The sequence below is a fragment of the Microtus oregoni genome, unplaced genomic scaffold (assembly GCF_018167655.1).
Source record: "Microtus oregoni isolate MIOR12 unplaced genomic scaffold, Mior012 000002F_ref0000024, whole genome shotgun sequence".
In the NCBI taxonomy this organism is placed as follows: domain Eukaryota; kingdom Metazoa; phylum Chordata; class Mammalia; order Rodentia; family Cricetidae; genus Microtus; species Microtus oregoni.
In genome coordinates this window covers 29,874,347-29,892,594 of record NW_024543061.1, presented here as the reverse complement: position 1 = coordinate 29,892,594, position 18,248 = coordinate 29,874,347, and the positions used below count along the sequence as shown (strand labels likewise).

Here is an 18,248-nt window from a genome sequence, read left to right as displayed (position 1 = left end):
ACATAGGCGGGGACATGGTGCTTGGCATCATCCCAGACAGTGGCATTGAAAATGTCTCAACCCTCAAAATATATTCTCTTATCCTGTTTCTAACCCCAAAACATAAAAAGGGGGGAACCTTGTAACTTTGGCTTCAAGGCAAAACCATCTTTTGCAGTCCTGGATAATTGTGAAACTTTACCCACAGTAGCTGGACATGATTAACTGACTAATTGTTATTTAGAACCTAGACAATAAACAGTTAGTTACCTGAACCTGAGTTTTATATCATAAACTGAGATTAGAAGTTTGTGTAGAGTATTAATTGTGAAGGAATTTAGTAGGGAATCATTCCTGGCCTGTGTTATCAACCAAGTTTAGTTAGAGAAATTGGCGTGGTATTTTAGGATGCTTTGTGTTAATAACCTTGGTTGGACATCTGTGACTTTGTCCTTGTGCATATCTGTAAAGTTTTTAATATATGATCTGTTTACAAGAACATTCAGTCCAGTTTGAACTTTCTCTGAGGTAAAAATGAGCTTGTCTTAGACTGAGTAAAAGGGGAAAAGCAGGCTTTTAAGTGTCTTACAGTTCTCGTAGGACAATAGGTCTAGTATATGCTCTATATATCACAATTATAGAGCTTAGCGAGAAGTCATCTTCCTGACCATCCGTGAATATATGTGCCCCCCCCCGACTGAGTTGCAATCATGAGACCACATATACACACCACATGAGATTACACTCTACAATGCAGGTATTTGGAAGACACTATGACTGATTTTTCACATGTGAAATTACAGACAGGAGCAAAAGTTTTCAGAGTCAGTGATCCTGCAAGCCTTGTCTGAACAAGATTCTCCTCCATCAGAAAATCATTCCTCTGGTGGGTTGACATCTGAACGCTAGTTGTCACCTGCTGTATATGCTCATGGACCTTGACAGGAAGAGATAGGAAGAAAGTTTTCTATAGGAACCTTGATTTCTGTTTAGGGGACAAAGTCTCATTCTGTATGGAGACAGGAATGACTTTTTGGGAGGGTATAGGCAAGTTAGGCCTTGAAAGCACAGGAGTATTTCAAGCTGGGGAGGGGGTGTCAGATAATACAGCCTGAGAAAAGATCAGAGAAGAAAGGTCTTGACTGTATGGAGAACTGTCAAGCCGCCTCAGCCTAAGATGCAAGGAAGAAAAGAAAGCCAGGGTTATGAGGAAGACAGGACCTGGGTTATCCAGATCCTTGTGCCCCTTTAGAGGAAGGGATAGATATGAAAACAGACACTGTCTACAGAACTGGTGACTAAGAGAGACATGGAGCACAGTGGCACTATTCATCTGGGGCTGATGCCTCTGACATTTGTGGTCTGGACTTGTCATCTACTAAACTTGCTCAGAGTTGCTGTCCAGCCTTAGGACTCATCAACCCTCGGGCATTTGGAGGACTTGCAGTACACACTGGCACAGTATGGGAAGAGACAAGGAAAGATGAACTCAGGGTTTAAAATGCCCAAGTGTGGCTAGAAACACCACCGCCCAGTGCTGGGCTGAGATGGACAGCCTAGGGTTGCTCACAGTCTACTGGGACAGGACTTGCAACTGCAGCTTACATGGCACCAGCAGCTCCACTCCAGGGCTTTCTGCATTCTTACTTTATTTAGAACTGTCTCTTTGCCTTTCTCATTTCTATTTGGAAAGCACAAAACAGTTCAAAGATGAGAGTTTTTCTCTCCAAAATCAAGCTCTAATACATGAAACTTGGTCTTTCTGCTGTTCTTTTTATTACCCCTAGAATTTTGGTTTCTTCGGAATGTAGGGGGAGTGGGTTGTGGTAGCAAATAAACTGCAAATCAGATTGTTAACATTCTTAGCTTGGCGAGAAATGTGTGGGAACCACCAACCCAAGTTCTCTGAACCCAAGGCACACTATTGGTTAGCAATGCTAGCATTATCCAGGATTTGGTAAGAGGAAGTAAGAACTTTTTTTACTAAAAACACCCAAGAGTCCCTGTGTTAGGCTTTAGAAAGTGACAAGATGCTTTTTTTTTTTAAGATTTTAGGCTTGAAATCTAGAATTTTAAATTAACTATGGAGTGGGAGCTAGAGAACTAGCAAGTTGCATGAGAATGGAGCAAATTATCAAAGCATCCCATTAGTGGGCGGGGGCTGAGGTCCCCTGTGGGCCAGAAAGAAGCCTGGCAGCTCAAGAGATGGGCCACTTTTACTCCAAGAAACTCAAGATTTCTAGAATGTTCTTCCCCACAGTTCTTACAACTCAGATGCTTATGGCTGGTAAGTGGCTCTGTGTTGCCAGAGAGAGCATCTGATGCCTGATGGGTTTTGGCTTTTTGAGAAGTCTTACCCTGTATCCCTGGCTGGATTGGTAGTCACTAAGTAGTCTGGGTTGTCCTCATACTTACTATGTAGCCCAGGCTAGGCTCAAACTCATGGCAATCCTCTTGCTCAGTTTCTGATGGAGGAAGGTCATTGGCTAATAAAGGAACTGCCTTGGCCCATTTTATTGGTTAGAGGATAGGTGGGAGGAGTAAACAGAACAGAACGCTGGGAGGAAGAGGAAGTGAGCTCAGACTCGACAGCTCTCCTCTCGGGAGCAGACGCCTGAGAGAGACGCCATGCCCTGCTCCCGGGATGAAGCTCCGACCCAGGATGGACATAGGCTAGAATCTTCCCGGTAAGCGCACCTTGGGGTGCTACACACAGATGATTAGAAATGGGCTAAATTAATATGTGAGAATTAGCCTAGAAGAGAATGGGCCAAGCAGTGTTTAAATGAATACAGTTTGTGTGTTGTTATTTCGGGGGATAAGCTAGCCGAGCAGGCGGCCGGGGTACTGGGAACGCAGCCCCGCCGCCCCTATTTACTACAAGTTTCCCAAGTGTAGGGATTATGAGCATGCAATTACAAACATGCACTACCACAGCCTTTGGTTGTCTTAACCTTATTACCTCTACCCAGGTTCAAAAGAAATGTCTAAGAACATTTGACCCTACATCAAGAAACCAACAATTGTACACATAAAAATTCAACTGAGGGTAATCAGAAGATCTCAGCAATTTCAGAAAATACTGGTGTACTTAAAACCCCATAGAACATGACAGAAAATAATCGTCATCTGAGCACCAGCTGTATGTGTGCCATGTTGCTTAGATGCAGTATACAAGAGGAAATCCATAAAAGAAAATTTCCTTGGTGATACCCATGAATGCCCTGAGTTCCTCCTGGTTTTCTCCTTTTCTTGGTCATTATCTAAACAGTTTGATCCTTGCCACACTTTATGAAATTGGCATTATTATCTTTGGTTTACAGGTGAGAGTGATTGAGGCTTAGAAGAATTAAATCAATCAACTGCCTTTGGCTATCAAGTAGTGACACAAGAATGTGAACCAGGATCTGTTTCTAAAGGTCCACATGCCTTCACCATGGCAAGTGGATGCCCCCCACCCCACCCCCACAGTCAGTGCCCCACCCCTAAGCCTGGTTTAGCAATGCAAGCAACTTTGGGCGTTTGTCATACATAAATGTTAATGAAATCCTTCCCCTGCTTTGGATGGAACCCAGAGTAGGATAGAATAAGCCTGCCACCTTGAGGCTGCCCTGTAGGGGAAGGGTATGGGCTGTATTCAGGGCAACTGGATGGCAAGTCCCTGTGCCTTCAGCCAGCTGTCTGCCAGGCTTTCTGTGGGAGGACAAGCTGACTCCCACACACCTCCAGAAATGAAAGAACCTATCATAGCCTAACATCAGAAGAAGGAATCTTTATCTTTGTGGGAATAAAATGAAGAAAGAGTGGCAAGTTGTAATTTTCTTCCCCCTCCCACGCCCAAATAATCTAGGTATATATTTTGCATGTGGGGTGCATTTGGGCATGATCTATGAAGGTAATTTCTGTTCATTTGCTTGGTTTTGAGTGAGGGAACATCGTGCTCAGAAATTCTGGAAGCACATAGATTAAAGCCACTGAGCTGACTTATTGACATTCTGCAGCTGCAGATCACACCCTAGGCTTCCTCTCATCAAAGGCTGTGCGTGTAGAGCCAGTGCTGACTTATTAATAAAGATCAGGCCTTTATTTGATTATTTATCTAATCAAGATTCACCTTCAGTCTCAGCTCATTAAGCCTGTTGCTAATGGAGTGTGCTTGAGGTGAAATTATACTCCGTGACACAGAGACTGAGTTCAAGCTTCACAGCCAGGACAGATACAGAGCACATAGTAAGCTCGGGTCACCCAGGAGTGGGAGGAGGTCACCCAGGGGTGGGACAGAGCATGTTAGCTATCTGTTCACCAGAGAGAATGGACATGTTTCACAAGGCTAGTTTTGAATGTAGAAATTAAATGTACATGGTAGCAGAGCAAAGGTGACAAGCACTCTCATTATCTCAGACAATCAAGAGTGATACCCACAATGTGGAGTTAGACTCAAGATGCTGGTGCACTGGATGCCACAAACCAGCTCCTCGTGACTTCTCTAGACTGTTTGCTTCACTTACTGTTCTAACATGGTTGCAACACAAACCAACGCCAAAGCATGTCTCCTGCCTCTCACAGGAGGGCTCATCATCTTTTTACCTTGCAGAGCTCTGCTGCCACAGATAAATCTGCATGACCTCTTGTCCAATAGTAGGAAGTTCCATTTTTCCTACCACTAGGAAGTTTCCCGCTACTGCAGTGCCACACTGAAAGTGGGCCTGTCCGTGAACACGGAGTTGTGCTGAGGCCAATGTGTCCCCTCCTTCAAAACACAGCAGCTCAGACTTGGCTTCATAGTGGGCTAAATTATGTGTCTAGGCAGATAAGAGAGAAGACAGCTAAGGGCTTCCTGAGCTCATATCCTCAGTCTCTGGGTTCATGCTGCGAGAACTGACCAAGTGACCTCACCAAAGAGCGAGAGACCCCTCCAGTCTTTTATCACCTTCAGAATCTGGGTGAAGACCCATTTATGGAGAAACACACAGCTCTCATCCCTGAATCCATCGAGACTGTATGGCAGGCACTGTCATGAGGATGCGACCTTTGCCCTCCATGAGCTTACAGTACCCAGACCTGGACAGACAAGGAGTACAGTGTGGAAAGAGTGGCAGAGAGAACATGGGGGCGGAACATGTCTTACTCATTCATTCGTTCCAGGCCGATGACATATCAGGATCTGTTGGAGGTGCTGAAGGTGGGGTCAGAGGTGATGGCGAAGACGCTGCCTGACTGAGTCAGCGAAGGGCAGAGTCTAAGTAGCAGTGAAGAAGAGAGGAGGCTGTACGACCAGCTTCTCAGAACGTGGAGTCTACCATAAAGGCCATGAGTATTTCTTAGTTTTGAGTTTGTGATAAGCACTGTGCCTCAACAGCACTCACCACCCCACATATCAGTGGCCCTTCCAGGAACATCCTCCCTGAGAGCTGGTGTAGCCATGGCCAACACTTTGCAGTCCTTTTATAGCTTACAAATATCATCAGTGGGTCTAAATAGAACAGGGTAGTGATGAGAACAATTGCAAATACAAGACTGTCCCTTCTTCCAGGGAATCTGCCTCGATCTCAGGAGCTGCCCTGTAGGTCAGAAACCATGACCCTCACACTTTAAAACCTTTTGTCTTGGGACTTAGGAGGTATCTTAGTTAACTTTCTATTGCCACGATAAAATACCATAACCAAGGCATGATACAGAAGGACAGAAGGAGGGGTTTGTTTTGGCTTACCATTCCAGAGAGATAAGAGTCCATTGCCACGGAGGGAAAGCAGGCTGGCGTGGCAGCTGGGGCAGTAAGCTAAGAGCTTACATCTCAAACTGTGAACAGGAAGCTGAGAGCAAAGCTGAGGAATGGCACAGGTCTTTGAACTCTCAAAGCCCACCCCTAGTGACGTGCCCCCCATGACATTCTTCCTCCAGCAAGACCACACCTCCTAAACTTCCCCCAACAACAACACCAACCAGGGATGAAGCATTCTAAACCTCAAGACTCTGGGGGGCATCTCATTCAATTCACCACAGGAGGAGAGAATAAAAACGAGATGCATGCAGCAGATTGATGTTTCTGGTCACAATGGGTTGGAAAATCTTACACAATTGGGCTTAAAATCCTAATTCTGTATGTATTATGTCTGCTCCCTGTTTCCATCCCTGAACCTCTGAAGCAACCCTTGAGATTCTTGCCTTACTGTTTAATCTGTTTACATGTATGGCCCCTTCCACTCTGTTAACTTCTTGCTGTTTGGAGGCTGTCTCACTGTGTAGCCCTGGCTGGCCTGGAACTTGCTATGTCAACTACCTACGCTGGCCTCTGCCTCCCCAGTGCTGGGATTAAAAGCATGCACCACCGTGCCCTTCCTTCGCTCCGTTAATTTCTAAAGAGTTGGTGGGGGCACAGATTATCCATCTTTTTGAGCTGTCACATACCATTATCTTGCCAAGAGTGAACATTTCGTGAGCATCTGCTGAACAAACTATGGTGTCCAGTAAGGGAGAGACCTGGCTGGGCATTTCATCTCCCAGTTCTTCCAGTCTTCCTTTACTCTCAAACCTGAAATTTGCTGAAGAGCCCTTCTCTCTTCAAATGGAAAAGCATGAAGACAAGAGGGCAGTCTGCAGTGATGAGGCATGGAAAAGATAGTCCTTGATAGCTACATCCATGAAATCATTGCTAACAACCAATATTCTTACTGTGCAAATGACATTGCAGGGTCTACTCCGAATGATTCTTTTTTTTTTTTCTTTTTCCGAATGATTCTTATGTCTAAGTAACGGGAAATACTGCATTGCAGTGACACAGTGACATTAAGTTTGTCTGTGAAACACTTGAAAGGCATTGCTGTCACAGAAATTACCTTTGAAATAGGTGCCAAAGAAAAGGCCAGTGAGCCGATGCTGCCAACTGTGCTAGGAAGGGAGGATGTCCACTGTAAGGCTTCTGCTCCCAAACACCCCCATTTCTGTGCTTCATTCTCTTAGGTGGAATTGGCTGTGTGGGCCGAGACAGGGGACAAGTTCGGAAATGCCTTGATGTGGTGGAGATCTACAACCCTGATGGGGACTTCTGGCGGGAAGGCCCACCTATGCCAAGTCCCCTCCTCTCACTGCGAACCAATTCCACCAACGCGGGTGCAGTGGATGGGAAACTCTATGTCTGCGGGGGATTTCATGGAGCAGGTACTGGTCTAGCTATAAATATAGCAGGGACCTCTTGGCATGGACGTCTACCTCCATTATGCTACCTGGTGGTCAGTGCTTGCTTTCCAGAGTAGTGAGACACTGGCAAAAGTCTGGTTTTGGGGGCCCAGTGGCCTGCAGCAGCTCCCTGAATTCTCTGGGGCTTCACCTCTATGAAATGGTGAGTATTCTGTGGGTTCGAGTTTATAGTACATCTAGTACATGGCAGCCATTCAGCTCAAAGCAGCTGAGCATGAAGGGAAAAGAAATAGAAGAGAAGGCAAATCCCTGGTAGCAGGACTAAAAGAAAGATTTCGAAACAGGAGGGATGTGGAAGCAGAGAGATGAGCAGAAGAGTTGGGTGTTAGGGTTTTACCTACCAAAGCAGAAAACCCTTATATTGCTCACTACCACCAACTGGAGTAAACTGTTCGGACACTTTTCTGAAATGATGCCTAATGTATACACACACACACATGCACGCGCACATACACACACACAATTTTCAACAACCAAACAAGAAACCTAGAAGATAAATGAGTCAAACGCACGAAGTGTTTGTTCTTTATTTAACCTTTGATGAAAAGGTGTTTTTCAGATAGTGTGGGAAATTTAAAAATAGGCCAGGGTATTAGATGATATTAATGAGTTACTTTAGAGACAATAATATTATTGTATTTTATATAAATTCAAATAAAAAGAATATTCTGAACAGTTAGAGATTGCATTTGAGTATTTGCAGGTGAAAATGATGCACTGTCTGAAATCTGCTCTACTACAGCAAATTTTTGATGTTTATTATTTAAGTATGTATGTGAATGCCACATGGTGACCTCAGAAGCCAGAAAAAGGTGTCACATTCCTGGGAGCTGGATATATAGGCAGTTGTGAGTCACCACCCTGGGTACCAGGAACCTATCTCAGATCCTCTGAAAGAGGAGCAAGTGCTCTAAACCACTGAGCCATCTCTGCAGCCCAACAGCAGATTTTCTCAGTAGAAGGAAGAGCTGGAACCCATTCTGCCACGCTGATGAATGTGGTCATTATTAAGACTGGATAGGTTTGTGCTGGCTATGCTGCCTTCACCATTTCACTGCTGTGTGCTGGAAAATTTGTCCTTTAGAGACTTTCCCAAAAAGTCTTTAAAGTTTTTATTGCATCTTATTTAGTGTGTGTGTGTGATGACTTGAGTGTGGCAGTCCAAGAACAACTTTTGGGAGCTGGTTGTCTCTAAGAGTCCTAGGGATTGAACTCAGGTTGTCAGACATGGCAGGAGGAGACTTCACCTGCTGTGCCATCTTGCCAGTACCAAAGAGGTTGGTTTTTATAAAGTTAGTATCTCTTACTTCTTGAACATTAGCCTAATTTGAGGTTGTCATCTCTCACAGTAGCAAGAAAGCTGATAGTATAGGAAATCTAAGTGCAAGTCCTGCCTGTGTGAGGAGGTCTGGAGCTCTGAAAGATCGCCTGATGAGGGTTCAGGCACTGAGCTCTCCTCAGTTTGGTCTGTGAACTCTATTGGTCACCTGACTGTTGACCAGAAAAGAAGGGCAGAGATACAAGAGCTGGCCCAGGTCCTCTGAGAATGGCTGGTCATCAGTATCTAAGGTTCTAGGTGGACAGCTTTGCCATATGTCTGGGTCCTACCTTCCCTTGTACCGAGTTGAAAACCTGATGTCCCCTGACTTTTCAAAGGTATGATAAACTCATCCTACATGTGGAACTCTCCTTGGTTACGTAACAGCCAGCTGGAGGGAAAGATCAACCTCAAGAGCTCCCAAAGCCCATTTAATTCCTTAGTTCTAAGGTGATAGGTTGCCTGGGGTTTGCTGAATGAATTGTCATTGAGATTTTATGCAAGATAGAATAATCAGATGACCACATGCTCTTGTGACCTGGAGTTGTCACCAGACCAAAAAAGACTGTATTTTCTCTCCTTGAGTGACAATATACAGTTATTTACTTATCTAGGAAACCATAATCAAGGAATTCCCTCCTCCCCTTCCCCTGAGTAGACAGCATTTCACTCTGTGACCCATAGTGGCCTGAATTCACTCTGTTACCCAGGCTAGACCCCAACTTGTGACAATCCTCATACGTCAGCCTATCAAGTGTTGCAGTAACAGGCATAAGCCACCAGGCCTAACTTCCAGTCTCTTTTAATATTGCCAATTCTGTAGATGTTTATTGAAATGTACTCGTGAGATCTTCAGCATTTGATTTGTAAGACAGATGCGTTAGCACACAATGAACAGTGATTTGTTCTTGGTTAAAATAGCAAGTTGAACACCTTTATTTTCCCTCCAAGTCCCCCTAAAGTAATAGCAGAATAAACACAGTCTAAGAAAAGAGGAAGGACAAAAGCAGCACAACATTGGAACTTGGGGTGGACGAGCACATAGTGACCAGACCTGAGACAGTTTAATCCTAAACTGGAGTGACGAGAGAAAGGAGAGCTGGTTGGTACCACAGAGCCCCACATACCCCACATACCTGGCATCAACAGGTGACTCTGGGTGGAGGAGAAAGAGCGATACTGAAAGCATGAAGGGTACCTGAAAGACAGGAAGCCCCCATCACCGGAACCTCATAGAGAGACAGAGCCTTCATCCCAGAAGGGATGGAGGTGAGGACGGGCTCTGAGGTCAGGGGTCTAATACTAAAGATGGGTATTAAGAGATCACATGGAATTGAGATCCCCAGCTTTCTTCTTTCCCTGACATCTGGAATTCTGGCAGTTTTACCCTACAGAAACCATGACTGAGCAAAGCCAAACCTGTCTACCTATGATGAGACTCACAGAAAAATTTTACATGATATCCCATGTCCCCACACACATACACACACATATGCATGTGTGTATGTATATGCATGTGTGTATGTGTGTTTACACATATATGTGTATCTATGTGTAAATATGTATATTGACAAGGTCTCAGTATACAGTCCACCCTGGCCTTGAACTTGTGATCCTTTTGCATCAGCATTCTAAGTGCTGGAACTTGGCTACCTCATGTCTAAAGATGAGCAAACAGCTAGATCCTTGAGGAAAACATATAAAACAGCGTAGCCCAGAAGAGCTGGGACTGTACTAGGAGGAGCTGCAGTCTGAGAGATGAAGTAAATACTGTGTTGAAGGAACAGAGGATGGATCGTGAAGAGATTTCCAGAAAATTAAGATGTGTAGCAGTTACTGAATCTACACTGGAAATGTGGCAAAGATAGTTGACAAAACTTCCCAGAAAGAAGAGTAAAGAAACAATTGTAAAATCAGAAGAAGGGAAATGAGGTCCAGGAGGCCCAGCCTTGGAGTAGCAGAACCTCTGGCAAAGAGAACAGAAAGTGGACAGGAATGTGTCGTCCATAGAGTAGATGAAGAGAAACTCCAGAACTGAAGTCACTAGACTAGGGGAAGCTACCAAAAGCCCTGAGAAGCAGGTAAAACCAGACCAAGCCAAAGTGTATCATTGTGACATTAGAGACAAACTTGATCTCAAAACGCTCTAAAGAGAGGAAGAGTTTTATCCAAAGCACCTAGACTCAGACTTCTGAACTATGATGTTGAAAGCAAAGAGAAAATGAAACCAATGCATTCAGAACTTCTGTGAAAACCACTTTCCACCTACATACCTAAATGTATACAGAAAATAAGCAGTAGAAAGAAAGAAAGAAAGAAGAAGCTCCTGAGAGGATGAGGGGAGACCCCAGGAAAACAACCGTTGTACAGACCTGGGGAGCAGCGGTGCAGAATGGAGCTATCCCCGGGCTGTGGGGAAAAGGGCATTGGATCCAACGTGGGTGCTAGAAACTTAACTCTGGTTCCTCTGCAAGAGCAACAGTGTTCCTACCTGCTGAGCCATCTCCCCAGCCCCTAAATTACAATAATTTTAATGTTTTAGATACTGAAGGCATTGCAGTGAAAGCTAACAACAGTAAAACAACATCAAAGAAGACACCAGGTTTCATTCCTTTAATATTTGGTGTGGCCCAGCCAAGATGACATAAGAACTAAATGTTGAGCTAACCAATATTGTGCCTTTATTGTCCTATAAAAATAAGAAAGTAGAAAATAGGCAGGTATGCTAAGGGTGAGAGACGAAGCTAAGTCCTACATGGGAGTCTAAAAGTTCTCAATGTCATTGTCTTTATCTGTTTCTGTGGCTACCACAAAATCTCTGAAGTTGGGTACCTATAACAAAAAGCTTATTTAGCTCACAGTTTTGGAGAATAGAAGTTCATCTACTCAAATGACCCCAACTGTTTGGCCTCTGGTAAGAGAGAGCTCCTTAGCTGAATCTCTGCATGGGTGGATGGTGGCAGTGTGTGCAGAAGGGAGAGGTCACATGGCAAAACAGGAAGCCCAAGTAACTCAGGAGTCATTCTCTCTTATTTTTGTTTTATGAGACAAGGTCTGAATTGTAGAAAGTCACTATGTGAGCCAGGCTAGCCTTGAACTTAAAGTGGGCCTCCTGCCTCTGCCTCCTGAGTCCTGCGGTTATGGGCATGAGCTACTAGGCTACACTCAACCAATCTGGAGCACTAGTCCCAGGCCCCATGAGAGCTGCACCAACCCCTTATAAAGAACAATCCCAGGATCCGCTCACCGTCTACCACGCCTCACCTATTAAAAGCCCCCCGCCTCCCAGCCCCACCACTCTGGAGACAAAGTCTCCTCCATATGAATCTTCAGAGAACAAACTCAAAGAGTTTCCAGAGCACACCCGCCTTCATCTGAGAAATCAAGAATGAAGTGTTATAAAATGTTATTTATAGGACTGGAGTCAGTGCCGGGAGAAGCTGACAAGTGGGAAGAGGAGCAGTGGGTAGGGACAGCTTCTTCAAGGAATTACAGGGGTACAGTCATCTGACCCTTCATATCATGTGACTATGAAACTGAGAAAACTATAGAACAAAGTTTACAATATGCAAATCAAGCGTGAATAAAGAGGAATGGCAGGAGAGCACTAAGGAGTCTGCTGGAGACCAGTCCCTGGGGGCTTGTGGGATTCTCAAGTCTTCTGGGCAGAGACACAGGCTGCCGTTGTTCTTGGATATTTTTTAAGCATCTTTGTATAGCAGATGGTCTTAGAAGACACATTATCTCCCTCCATAGCAAAGGCCAGACAGGCTTACTGGTCCTTGTGAAAGTCTTACGTTTCCCAAGCCCAGGATTTCTTTCTAGCACTCACAGGTGGTAGCCGGCATTCTTCCAGTCACTCTGAGATTGTGAGCTCAGATAGCAGGCATTTAAAACGTTGATCTGCAGCAACAGCAGCCATGCAGCAACAGCAGCGTCAGCAGCAAAGAACATTGTCCTTCCTCTGGGACTCGGGACTCCTCTGTCTTCTTCGGCCCTCTGAGTCTGCATCAAACTAGCTTAGAAAAACCCAGAACCTTCTTGGTTTTGACAGAGTCCTAAGTCTCTCCCAGGAGGCTTTCTTCTCCACTTACAACATGAACTGAGGAAGCCAGCATTGTTTCAAGGCCAGAGCTTACAAGACCAGTCTCTCACACATTCTTACAAAACATAAATGAGCAGACATTTCTCAACTTATTCTGTTAATTCAGTGTTACCCAATTAAAAAAAAAAAAGCAAAACTCAAAACTCAGAAGCTAGGGAGATGGCTCAGTCAGGAAAGTGCTTGCCATGTGGCCTGGGGACCTAGGTCTGATCCCTCAGAACCTATATAAGAGGCCAGGAATACTCCTGTATTTCCAGCACTAGGAAGGATCCCAGGGACTCACTGCCCAGCCAGTCTAGCTGAATCAGTGAGTTCAGAGAACAATGCTGTCTCACAAAATAAAATAGGTTGGACTGTAGAGATGGCTCGAGGGTTAAACGCATGTACTGTTCTTGTAAAGACGGGAGTGTGGCTCCCAGCAACCACATCAAGCTGCTCACAGCTCTATTCTGGCTCCAGATCTGAGGTCCTCTTCTGGCTTCCACAGGCACCCACATTCACATATCCAGACAAACATACATACACATAATTAAAAACAAAATAAGGAGCTGGAGAAATGGCTCAATAGTTGAGAGCAGAGGCTGCTCCTCCAGAGGACTGGGATTTGATTCCCAGCACCTACCTGGCAGTTCATAAACCACCTAAAACTCCACTTCCAGGGGATCTGACACCCTTTTCTGGCCTCCTTGGACACCAGGCACACATGTGATGCACAGAAATATATGCAGGGAAAATACCCATACAATTAAATATTTTTAAATACAAAACAAAAATAAATAATGTGCAGAGTCATTGAGGAAGATACTTGATATCAACTCAGGCCTCCATCTGTGCACTCATGTGTACACACACCCACACACATGGTACATGTACACATGTAGACACACAGAAGAAATCAAAGACTGCAGAACTCCTCAACAAAATCCCAGCAACTGATCCAGAACACACAAGAAGAGTTATGGATCATGACCAAGCAGGACTCTCCTAGACACTCAAGGCTGACTAATTCTCTGAAAACTGATCTATATAACACACCCATGACTAGAATAAAAGAAAAAATGGGATGGTCATCTTAAGAGATGATAAATAAAAGACAACAAAATGCAGCTCCCACTCACCGCAAACACTCGGCACAGTGACTGAGTCCTAACACATATCTGTGGGAAGACCACAGCTGACGTCATACTTGACGGGAAGACAGGAAGCTTTGCCCTGAGAATAATAATACAACATAATGTTCAGCACTGTGCTGGGAACTGCTCAGGGCAATTAGAAAAAAGGAAACACGAGCAGCCAGATTATAAAGTAATAAAATATGACATTTTCTTGTATTTAGAAAATTCCGAGAGGTTTTTTTTAACTTATTGATTCTAAGAAACAAGTTCAGTAAGGTTGCAAGATGCAGAATTAATGTACAGAAAAAACATATTTGGCCAGGCAGTGGTGGCGCACGCCTTTAATCCCAGCACTCGGGTGGCAGAGGCAGGCAGATCTCTGTGAGTTCGAGGCCAGCCTGGTCTACAAGAGCTAGTTCCAGGACAGGAACCAAAAAGCTACAGAGAAACCCTGTCTCGAAAATCCAAAAAAAAAAAAAGGAAAAAAAAAAGAAAAAAAATCATATTTGTATGCCTTTACAACAAGCAATCCAAATGTTAAAATTAAGAAAACATTACATTTATTGTGCCACCAAACTAAAACACTTAAGAATAAATTTAACAGGAGGCACAGAACTTGTACATTAAAAAGTACAAAATAGGCCAGGTGGTGGTGGCACACGCCTTTAATCCCAGCACTCAGGAGGCACAGGCAGGTAAGTGAATCTCTGTGAGTTTGAAGCCAGCCTGCTCTACAAAAGTTAGTTCCAGAACAGGCTCCAAGACTGCAGAGAAACCCTGTCTTGAAAAACCAAAAAAAAAAAAAAAAAAAAAGTACGAAATAATTAACAATAGTAACAATAATAATAGCCCAGAGCTGGAAGGGTGGCTCAGATATTAAAAGCGCTTGTTGCTCTTGCAGAGGACCCAGATTTGGTTCCCAGCACCCACGTGGCAGCTAACATCTGTCTGTAACTCCTGTACCATAGGACCCAATGCCCTTTACAGTCTCTGAGAGCACTGCACACACATGTACACAGACATATATACAGGCACAACACCCATACATAAAATAAAAATTGACAAAATATTCAAAAATGTAAATAATAAACCAAATAAGTAGTCAGGTAAGTAAGATGTTTCAAATCTTAAATGGAGTTAGCCAAAATGAATAACTCCATAGTTTTTTGGGGGGTTTTCCTGTGGGCTTTTTATTTTGTTTTATTTTGGCACTTTTTTGTCTTATTGATTTTTCATTTGTTTTGATTTTAATTTTTGTGATTTTGTGTTTTTTAAAGAAAATAGAACATAAAGTTTGGTAGGTAAGGAGGTGGATAGAAGATCTGAATAAAGTTGGGGGAGGAAAAAACATGCCCAAAATATATTGTATGAAAAAATTTACATGGAGATGCAAGAGACCTTTATAATAAGAGCCAAAATACTCACTTCAAAGCTATGACAGTCCAGACTGTGGGGTTCCAGCAAATTACACTGAACAGCTCAGTGGGAAAGCCCTGAGCATTCAGAAGTGACCCCTTCTATTACAGTCACTTGGTTTGCAACAAAGCTTCTAAGATAGTTTAATTGGGAAAGAATCTTTTGCCACCAAATTGTACAGGAATGATTGAATATACAGATGCAAAAGAGTGAAATTGGACCCCTACCTCGCACCATGTACAAAGATGAACTCAAAAAGGGTAAAAGAAAAAAAAGATGTAAATATCATCGCTAAAGCTACCAAGTCTTGAAAGGAAATGAAGGCATCTTTGTGGCTTTGAATTATACACTGAATAGGCAAGCTGTTCTAAGAGCATTTTTTTAAAAAGACAACTGACAGAATGAGAAAAATTGTAAATAATATATCCGACAAATAAGAGACATACCTAGACCATATAAAGAAATCTGGTTCAATAGCAAAAGACAGGTCACCAACTTTTAAACAATTATTTCTTCTACTTTTTGAGACTATAATATAATCATATAATTTCCACCTTCCCTTTCTTCTCAACAAACCCTCCCCTATGTCCTTCCTAAATGCATAAATACCCCTGATCAGTCTGTATAATGTTACTTGTATGCATGTTTTCAGGACTGACCATTTGGTATTAGCCAGCCAGCTGGTGTGCTCTTCTTTGGGGAAGGCTACCTCTCCCCCTCCCAGCATTCATTGGTTGCCTGTAGTTCTTGGTGTAGGGAGGGAATCGCCAATTTGTTAATTGACGATGAACCTGAATAGATATTTCTCCAATTAATGTAAACCAATGACCAAGTGCTGGACATCACCATCCCTACCAGAGAGGCTGTCACAAAAGGATGGATGGATGGATAGATAGATAGATAGATAGATAGATAGATAGATAGATAGATAGGTGAGAGATAGATGATAGATAGGTGATAGATAGATAGATAGATAGATAGATAGATAGATAGATAGATACAAGTCTTGACACGTAGTGGGGAAGTCAGGATCCTCACACACCACTGGTGAGGGCGTAGGTGTGCAGCTGCTGTGGAACATGGCCAGCACTTCCTTAAAGGGTTAAACTCCAGTGGCCCATGTGACCTAGCAGTTCACCCCTTGTGCACACAGAAGGGCCTTCAACTCTGTCTCTCACAGAAGCTCATGTGGTAGAGTCCACACTGCAGTGTTGTAAGAGCCCAGAGGTGGAAGCAATGCACACGCTTAACAACTGACGGACAGGTAGATAAAGTGTTCTGTAGTCACACAGCAGAACTGCACTGAGCAACAAATGGGCTGCTAATGTTTGCTCTAGCACAAGTGAATCGTGGAAACACTCTAAGGGAGGAGGCAGCCTCCAAAGATCATCTTGCCTCTAATTCTCTTGCCATATTCCTCTGATAGGAAGTGCCCAGGGAAGGCAGAAGTGGGTTTGTGGAGGCCAAGGAGCAAAGGAAGGGAGGAGGGGAAGCGACTGTCACACTCTCTCCCTATGGGTACTTCAACTCAATTCTTCTTTAATGTCAGACCCCAAAGCCGACCACTTAGGAGGAAGAAGAGGATGGTAGTACTTGCTTTTTCCTTTAAAATAAGCATTAGAACATATAATTCATGTAAAATTCACTCCCTAAAAGCGAAAAAACAGTGGGATGTGGTTTTTAGCACATTCCCAAAGTTAGTGTGACCACCTCACCGTCTAATTTCAGAATATCATCAGCTCCCAAATAAACCCTGTGCTTTGCAAAGGAAGAGGCAGAAATAACTCGTCCCAGAGATGGAGACTACGGTGGCAGACGACACCTAGTGGCAGACACCCATGCCAGCTGTAAGAATACCCAAAAGATGACAGTTTTGACCCTAGGAGGGAAGGTGATTCCTCTGTCCACACTCAGTACCCATGAATACTGCTTTTCAAGGGATCACATGGGCTCGGACTGTGGGCATTTTGTGAAAACCTTGAGCTCTTTGAAGACATGGAATTCAGTTCATCGGGGTTTTCTGGTTCAGGACCCCTCATCCTTACTACAGCACAGGCACTTAGGTGCAGCCTGCAGCTACTGCCTCTCTCTAAAATTGCAAGGAAGCTCTGCAGGCGTGCTAGGGAGCAGCACCGCGACATCTCCATTTCAGCCCATCTCTGTCTCCTAGATTTCATCCAGAAGCCTGAGATGCTCTGCTTTCAGCTAACCAGGGCTCAGCTCAGCCTCGGCTGGCTTCCCAGGAACCCAACATTCCCACCTCAATTTCCTTCCTTCCCCATCCTTCTTCCTTCACTGGGAACTGGAAAGGCTTCCTGATTCCCCTATCTGCCCGGCAGAACTTTCTACACACTCCTTTGTCTCCTCTAGTGAAGTCTAGACTAGTCTTAGTGGTGAGACTATGGTGGCTGCAAAGGGCAAACCCAAACCAACAGGCAGAAAACACACTGGGAAGTACTTTGTGGGTTCTTCCACTATCCAATGCAGCATAAGACCAATGCTGGTGTTGACTGCACTAACATCAGCTTTGAGCACTGTGCATGAATTCATTCATTTATTCTCACGACAGCCTGCGAGGGAGAGATACTGATATCACCTTTGTAGATGCAGAAATTGTCATGCAGGAGGTCACATGGATGGTAAATATTGAATTTGGAGTTCAGAGTCACATATGGAGTCTGGCTCCAAAAGTCTGATTCATAAATAGTAGGCTGGCCTGTCAAGTTAAATTATATTAAATTATAGTATTTAGTACAGAGGTATGTGGAATATATGGTATTGAGCATTGATATTATTTAAAGGATCTTTAAAAATTAGTGTGTGTGTGTGTGTGTGTGTGTGTGTGTGTGTGTGTGTGTGATGTATGTGAAGGTCAGAGGGTAACTTTTGAGAATCAGTTCTTTCTTTATACCATTTGGGTCCCTGGGATGAAACTTAGATCATCAGGTTTGGTAACAAGTACATTTACACACTGAGCCATTTCAGCACCCCTAAAAGGATTATTGTAATATGTTGTTGGGATTGAGAATTATTACCCTGGATGATGCCTGTTGGATTTAATTCATTTAACATGTTTTATTGAATGCAATTATATGATAAGTATATAGCTATGCAGCTT

The 18,248-nt window shown here is 43.8% G+C and overlaps 1 protein-coding gene across 1 annotated transcript in view; it reads left to right on the top strand.

Moving 5' to 3' along the window:
* Kbtbd12 (kelch repeat and BTB domain containing 12) overlaps nucleotides 1-18,248 on the top strand; it is a 75,708-nt gene that overhangs the window by 37,539 nt on the left and 19,921 nt on the right. Inside the window, exon 5 of the mRNA XM_041640457.1 lies at nucleotides 6,940-7,137. Coding sequence (XP_041496391.1) covers nucleotides 6,940-7,137 — 198 coding nt within the window. The remainder of the gene's footprint in view (nucleotides 1-6,939; nucleotides 7,138-18,248) is intronic.